The sequence below is a fragment of the Hippocampus zosterae genome, chromosome 16 (genome assembly GCF_025434085.1).
Source record: "Hippocampus zosterae strain Florida chromosome 16, ASM2543408v3, whole genome shotgun sequence".
Lineage (NCBI taxonomy): Eukaryota > Metazoa > Chordata > Actinopteri > Syngnathiformes > Syngnathidae > Hippocampus > Hippocampus zosterae.
The window spans coordinates 14,091,310-14,099,026 of record NC_067466.1 but is presented as its reverse complement, the minus strand read 5'-3'; the positions used below and the strand labels follow the sequence as shown (position 1 = coordinate 14,099,026).

The 7,717-nt window shown below is 43.7% G+C and overlaps 1 protein-coding gene across 1 annotated transcript; it reads left to right on the top strand.

Moving 5' to 3' along the window:
* Positions 1–1,139: 1,139 nt before the first annotated feature.
* On the top strand, positions 1,140–7,662 carry LOC127588806 (palmitoyltransferase ZDHHC23-A-like). Its single transcript, XM_052047673.1, has 12 exons — positions 1,140–1,575; positions 2,171–2,305; positions 2,705–3,295; positions 3,744–3,911; positions 4,256–4,528; positions 4,736–4,742; positions 6,375–6,527; positions 6,617–6,756; positions 6,840–6,913; positions 7,195–7,308; positions 7,383–7,484; positions 7,564–7,662. Exons 2-12 carry the CDS (start codon positions 2,187–2,189, stop codon positions 7,581–7,583), a joined length of 1,761 nt encoding a protein of 586 aa, XP_051903633.1. The 5' UTR covers positions 1,140–1,575; positions 2,171–2,186; the 3' UTR covers positions 7,584–7,662.
* The last annotated feature ends 55 nt before the right edge of the window (positions 7,663–7,717 follow it).

Genomic DNA, 7,717 nt, shown 5'->3' with positions numbered 1-7,717 from the left:
TTCTGTCGAGTTTGATTCATTTGTTGCCGACTTTTATTTTATTTTTTCCAAAAATGTAGGACTCCTTGACCCTTTATAATAATGAAGACCCAGAGCCATTCTCCAAAATGATGAGGTCACAGTTTTTACAAGACCCTCGCGCCACCCTCCGACTCCTTGCATACCGTACATCTTTGTGGTGCGCTCATGCACTCGTCACACACTCGCTCGTTCAAATTGCGGCAGTAATTCCTACAAAATAGATTAGAGGCGGCCTGCGTATCTCCAGTTCCGGCCTCCATCAAGACTAATGGAGGCACAAAGCCACAGGAGCTAGAGCAGCAGCTTTGCGCCGCATTGATTGAGACCATCCAGACTCACACTCACGGACATTAAAAAGGTTTCAGTGACCTCATAAGACTCGGGCCTTCATCTCGTAATGCACGTGGCCCCGTTTTAGATATTCTGTTCTGATATTCGGTGATACATTGAAAGAAAAAAAAAAAAGAGGGCGTGTCCTGGTATTCGCTCTATTGCAGTTGCTGTCCGTAGCAGATTGCTAGTAAACCGTGGATTGCCATCCATCCATTTCCACTTATCCTCATCGGGGTCAGAGGTGAACTGGAGTCTATTAAAATGCAAGGCGCACATAAACATTTACGCTCATTCACGTAGGCAAGGCGCAAGAACATCATGTCAACTCCACACAGGATTAAATAGTCTCTGATTAAGTCAGAATATAGTTTAGCTGTTCTCAGAGGCTTTGTCTAACTTTCTTTTAATGTCATTTCCATCCAATTAATAAATCACACAGAAAAAAATGCTACAAAATACCAAAAAAGTTTTCTGTAAGGGAAGTTCACACTATAAACCTGCCACTTTAAAAAACGATATATTTTGTTTGTTGTATGCATGTTTTCTAATAGATGCTGTAAAAGAATTAGTTTATGGCCCTGACAATATTGTCGATTACGACATTACAGAAAGTGGAACGCAAAGACGTAAATATCAGAACAACAAGTGGAGTCGGCACAAAGTCTTCCAGAGTTTTCTGTGAGTGAGCGGCAAGGTCAGGTTGCTTGTGTTCGGGAGGAAATGTGATCCCAGAGGGTGGAGCTGCCCTGTGGATCATCACATCACATCACATCGCTCCACTCCGCTTCACTCTACGTCCATCTACTACCCGGCTTGTCATGTCGCTAATCTTATGCGGCTTTGTCCTACAGTGCGGATCTACCAAGGCTGCTGACCATCTCGACAACAGGGCTCCCGCAGACAATCAAAGTTTTTAATTCAGACCCGAAAGGGTGACTACGGCAAAACTTTGTTAAATATGCTCAAATATTATTTTTCGTTGCCTATGTGAAGAAGCAAGGACATTTGTGATGATTGTACCCCCGAGGAATGCTAGAAATGGCAACCATCTCATTGCTTTGACACAGAGGCACCATAGCAGAGACGTGACTTTTTTTTTGTCTTTTCTTTTTTTAAACCACAAACCAGCGGCACTTCATTTACTCATTCAAGAGCTGAAGCTTTAGTCGAGAGACCTTTCTGCTCGTCTTTCTGCTCTGATTTTCTGTGTGGAGATAAAAGGTAAGTTAAAAAATTATGTTTATCCTGGCTTTGCAGGTGGACAAACAGAAATAGAGGAATGATCTGTAAACCTGCATAGGTAATAATGATTACAATTTTTAAAAAATCGTATCTGTGTTGAGCGCAAACTTGATTAGATCATGAATGCACCGCGCGGCCACAATACCAGCACTGGCTAATTAATAGAAGATTGGTATCAAAACGTCTGCCGATACTAAGATACGAATGCTCATTTCGATTTACACATTTCAAGGTGATCATATTTTACATTCACGGTGAATGATATGAAATATACAAGAATAAATTAGTCGTTGGACAATAGCTCAAGTTGCAATACAGTTGCGTATTGAGGACTTGATAGGCCCAGAGAGTTTGTCTCTATGGACACAGTGGCCTTGTTTCAACAAATTACATTGAAAGCCCCAAAGGCTGAGAATAGAAGTTATTAATTTTTTTTTAGATACCCTGTGGGACTCCAATAAATTAGGCTTCAATATAATGTACTTTGTAATACGGGAAGGCTAAGTACACTCTCAAGAATGTGACTACAAATAAATATCCTCAAGTGAAAGATTTGGGGGTTGTGTTTGTGCAGGTCAACGTAAGCCGCGATGAAATGGGAAAAGTTAAAACCGCCAGAACCGGATGATCCGATGTGTTGCTGTGAATGCGACGTATACCAGTACGGCTGTTGCTGTGACTGTGAGGATCTGGATGAGGCCTTCAACAGGTACGGCGGTCTACCTAAACATTATATCCAACAATCTGATGACATTTATAGATAGATACGACATTTTGTGAATGCAATCTTAAGATCTATCTTATCACCGACATTCATTCGTCATCTCCTTCGATCATCTACTTATCCATCCAACATGTGTCCATTCATCTATCTATCCATCCATCCATTCAACACCGATCAGTCCTTTTATCCAGCCGACATCCGTCTCTGATTCCACCCACTGGTGCACTTGCCTCTTTGCATGCCCATCTGTCTGTCATCCGTATCGTCCATCCATCCATTCTCTGTCCCATTTCTCTTTCCATTCATGTTTCTGTCCATGCAAAGACTCATCTCGCTAACATATGACTCCACATCCGTTGCTTGGTCTCTCCCTATCTGTCGTAGATGGCTGAGGGACAAGGCACCAAAGAGTGGATGTCATTCATTTGTACTGGGGGCCTTGATTGACAACTTGGAGATCTCCCTGGTCCCTGCGCTGGTTTTACTGCCTCTGCTGATGCGTGTCGCGGCGTTGCACTACCTGCTGGGTATCATGATCTTGACAGCTCTGCCCGGGTTGGTGCTCTGGCTCTACTACGCCACTCACAAGAGAAAGAGACGTACGCTTTTCTTCCTCACACTGGCGCTCTACTCTCTGGCCTACATGTACTATCTCTTCATCACTGAGATTGTACCTCGCGGGGACGTGAGTCGTTTGCAGCTCTGTACCGTGACCGCGGGGATGATTTTCACTATTGCGTCTCTGGTTCGGACCAAGAGGAGCCCGGGATTTGTTAGGACTGCAGCACGCGAGGTGGACGGCAAGGGTTCACTCATTGAGTCCGTCCAGACAGAGACATCGTCCTCTGTCTCAGGACCGAGACCAAGTGATAAATGGAGCAAGTGTCCTGTGTGCAAAATTGCACGACCTCCGCGGGCGGGACATTGTGGAACGTGTGGAGTTTGTGTTCAACGCCTGGACCACCATTGCGTCTGGTGTGTGACTTTCAATTTCCAATAGAAAACTGATATGAACCAAGATTCCGACAATTCTTCTCCAGTCGAATTCAAGCGCATGCAAAAGATTGTGTTGCACAATAAACTGACCATATTCTCCTGCAATAGCACGGCGAGCACAACTTTACTTTATTTCTCTACTTAGCAAGTGACATGCTCAGTCCAGTAAGCGATCGATTTCTCATGAAAGAAGTTATCATTTTTAACCACTTTTTATTGATGCAAGTCTATTTGACAGTATATTTTACCGACAACACATTTTGCTTCTTGAAAATTGTAGATGTATTAAATGTAGCATAATATAATGAATCAAAGTTTTGCTTTTCAAGCTTTTAAAACATTTAAACTTTATCTGAGCCCTTAAATGTTGGCGCCTACCACACAAGGTTTTAATGCGAAACGTCAATGTGTGTGCACTATGTTGTAGGATAAACAGTTGTGTAGGGCAAGGTAACCACCGCAGCTTCCTGTTGACCCTGTGCGTATTTCTGCTAACATCTTTGTACGGGATCACTTTGGTGCTGCGCAGCCTGTGTCCTCAACAGTATCTAGTCAGCGCGCTCTTCTACTGCCCGGGCGTCTACGCTCAGTCCAGGTATGAACGCCAAAACCAAACTCGAAGTGAAAAAGTCAACCGACCGCCACTAAATACGAGTTTGGACGTAATTATGCTTCATTCATAAGATGGCCACATCACCATGTAGAAGAGGGTGTGTGCACTTTTGCAACCATGTCATTTCAGTTTGTTTTATTGACTAAAAAGATCAGCTAAAAATACATTGCGACGCGATCCCTTTTTTGCCATGAGCGTTGCTTCCGAAAACGTCTCCGCATGTGCCCGAGAAGGAATGAGAGTTTCTCTGATGATGTAATGCATATGGTTGCCACTATTTTTAACCGCAGCACAATTTTATGTCCCTCTCTGTCGGTATGTTGTAGCTCAGCGCTCTGCTTCACCTGTGCCTGGTACAGCGTCATCGTCACTGGGGGGCTGCTGTACCTACTGGTGGCACAGGTGGTGAATATCAGCTTCAACGTGACTGAGCGGGAGGCCCACCTGGCCCTGAGGAATAAAACGGGCCAAATTCGCCTGTGGGGGCTCGCCGTCGCCACGGGAACGTATTCGCGAGGCTTCTACCAGAACTGGGTTGACTTCCTCACTATGGCTGATGCCTCGACATGTCCTCGATCCGGCGCCCCCGACTTGGTCTAGTTTCACATCCTTGGATGCAGCTCAACCTTCGCAGAGTGGAGCTCATGTATTTCTAAAACGGGAAACGGCACTTTCTTTTTTGTTGTTGATGGATACTGGACGTCTCAAACAAAATATGCATCTTACATGCCTTCCTGATTGAACCGTGACTGCCCATGTATTTAACGTGTGCAAAATTAAAAGCTCTCCGGCGACTGTTTTTGCAGTGATGGCGTAAATATGTACTTTAAATTATTAATATGTTAATGAAGGTCTGACCATTGTGAGTACCATATTTAATGTGCTCTTTCACCTTTTCATAATGCATACGGTGGGTGGAGCAAGCTGTTTAAATCAATAGGTTGTCTTCATGTAATGCCCAAGCCAATGCATGCTTTTTGCCATCAATGCATCCCCCTTTTTTATCACCAAGTGAATGAATGTAGGCTTCTTGAGTTAAATGGTCATAGTTTGGCTGATGTACAAGAGAGGGGCGTTGGGAGGGAAGGAGGGGGGGCATACAGACCAGAAAAACCTCTCTGGATGATGTGCAGTTCAATCCCACAAACACAATAATAAATATAACACTATTGACAGTATTGGATCTCAGACATCCTTTATGTTTTGGCCAGGGAGTGTGAGTTTCAGATTTATCACCTCAGTCGTGCTTTACAAGGGGAGTGATAGGAGATTATACACAAAATGTTTTGGAATATTATATTTTATAATACTGTATATTACAAACCGGAGACTGAAAATAATTCGTCTTATTGTAAATGAAGTATCGATAATCAGCCTATAGAGGGCAGTGTTCAACTGATGGTAGTTTTTGCTTTGACTTAATCGCACAATCTGATTGGACGCTGTGAATGATGCGTTACTTTTGTTTCAAAAAAAGTTTAGGACCCACAAGTGTTTGTATTGAGACTTTCTGTCTCGCCCAAAGCACACAATTTGCACCTTGAGCTGCACGTGGTTCTATGAGTGTGTAAATTTCCATTAAATTGGGCCTTTAAATCATTCCCAGGTAATAAACCAGAGTAAGAAATTCCAAGTTAGCTTCCTGAACTTGCTCACACTGAAACTAAATGACAATCAAGTGTGAGTGTGAAAATATACTGCAAAACGTGACTTTACATTCATTACTTTTGCCCTCAGGGTTAATGGTTTACCTGTTTTAACTGGCACGGTATGCGTGGATTCTGTGCAAAGATCCTCCTAGGATGAGGAAAGCGCCTTGGCCTTATGTTTGCTTTACCATAGTGCAGCGCTTATAGGATATAGTTAAAATCACTCAGTCGACACTCACTTTTGCCATTCTAAAGCCTACCTGCAGCTTACAGTCAATCTAGACTTCTGTAAATGATTTTGGAGCGCTCTGGCAAAACGTTTTTTGAACTTTAAACTCAAAAGAAATGCGCTTGTTTACGGTGAGATTTGCATCATGATGCATTGTTTTAAAGTCAACTTCAAAAATCGTTGCAATATTAGGCCGAATGCGGTGGCAAAAGCATTGCCAGAGTAGCACATGAGAATGCGGTTTCTCATGTGTCGAGTTGTTTGTGTTGTAACTGCTGACAGTTGAATTTAATTCTGCGCTCTCTGCTGTGGAATACACCAGAGAGGAGCCGCCGTTTTGTTCTGCGTATTTAGTCCAACTAACTCTTATTATTATGAAATATGCAATGTGACACATTGGACGAACACTCATGTTACTCTTAAGTACATTATGCTGAATTCTAAGCGCAGTAGGGTATAACCTGTGGTTGCGCCAACATGTTTGGACACATCCCAGCCATCATTTTGTGTCGGAGTGTGCTTGCAGGGGAGAGAAAGTGAGCCCTCCACTATATAAAGAGATGTCAGGCAGGCAGAGCATTACTAGTAGACGTTCTGCTCTTCGTCCTCCCTTGCTTTCCGGCTACTATGGTCTTTCTGGTGACAGTTTTGGCGGCCGCGCTGGCCTCCATCAGCACATCCGCACAAGTCATACCCCCAGCTGACTTCAACGTGCAGGGGGTAAGACATCTCGACTGGGCAAAAGGTGATTTGTGTCTCATTTTTGCATGTAAACAACAGTTTTTGGGATATCTTGCTTCTGTCCACAGATGGCAGGGAAGTGGTACCTGATCGGTTTTGCCTCTAACGGCCAATGGTTCATCCAACACCGCGCCAGCATGAAAATGGGCACTGCCATGCTCCACCCAACTGCAGACGGCGACCTGGATATTTCGTATGCCAGTCTAAAGTGAGAAAGAAAGATGGGGTGGGGGGTGGGGGGGACTTTGGCGGTGCGGAATGGTTTACATTGCTCACCACGTTTCTGTACAGATCCGATGGAACATGTTGGAGAATGAACAACCTGGCAAAGAAGACCGACATGCCTGGAAGATTCACATACACAAGTGAGTGTACACAAACAAAATAATCCAGCGACAAGAGTTACATAGTTACAATGAAGACGGGATCTGAATTGACATTTTCAACATTAATTGAACGATAGGTTGAAATGTCAATCTCCGTTTATGAGGGAGGAACGGTATTGGATCCCATTATACTGTGGCATGTGCAGGTGTATCTCATAAAGTGGTCTCGTGTTGTACTAAAATAACTAGTCGGCATGTATCAATCTTTACAATCTAAGTGGTTCTGACCTTCCTGAGATCCGTCCACCTCTGTACATCAGGTTGGGGCAATGAGAATGACATGCGCGTGGTGGATGTCGAGTACGACCAGTACGCCCTGATTCATACTGTTAAGAAAGACGGAGATCATCCCACTGTGGTCAACAAGCTCTACGGTAACGCCCTTGATTTTAGAGTTTGTAACAGTTCAACCTTCGGAGTGGTCAACGAACCTGATGTTGTTCCACAGGCCGTGGAGTGGATCTCAGCCCAGATCTGATGGAGAGGTTCAGGCAGTTCTCCCTGGAAACCGGACTCCGAGCTGAAAACATTGCATTCTTCCCCCCAAACGGTACTGTTATGACCAACGTTAAAGATATATGTGTAAAATGATGATTACAGATTGAATATCACTATTTTGCCTCATTTAGGTGAGTGCACAGCTGCCTAGCTTCCTGCCAGCCTCAACAATGCTGTCAAGACAAACACAAAGTTTACAAATGTATGCTAATAAAGGTCAAAGAGCTAAATCCTTTTTTTTATTATCTTTTGATTTTTTTTAACAAACACGACACATCCAGAATG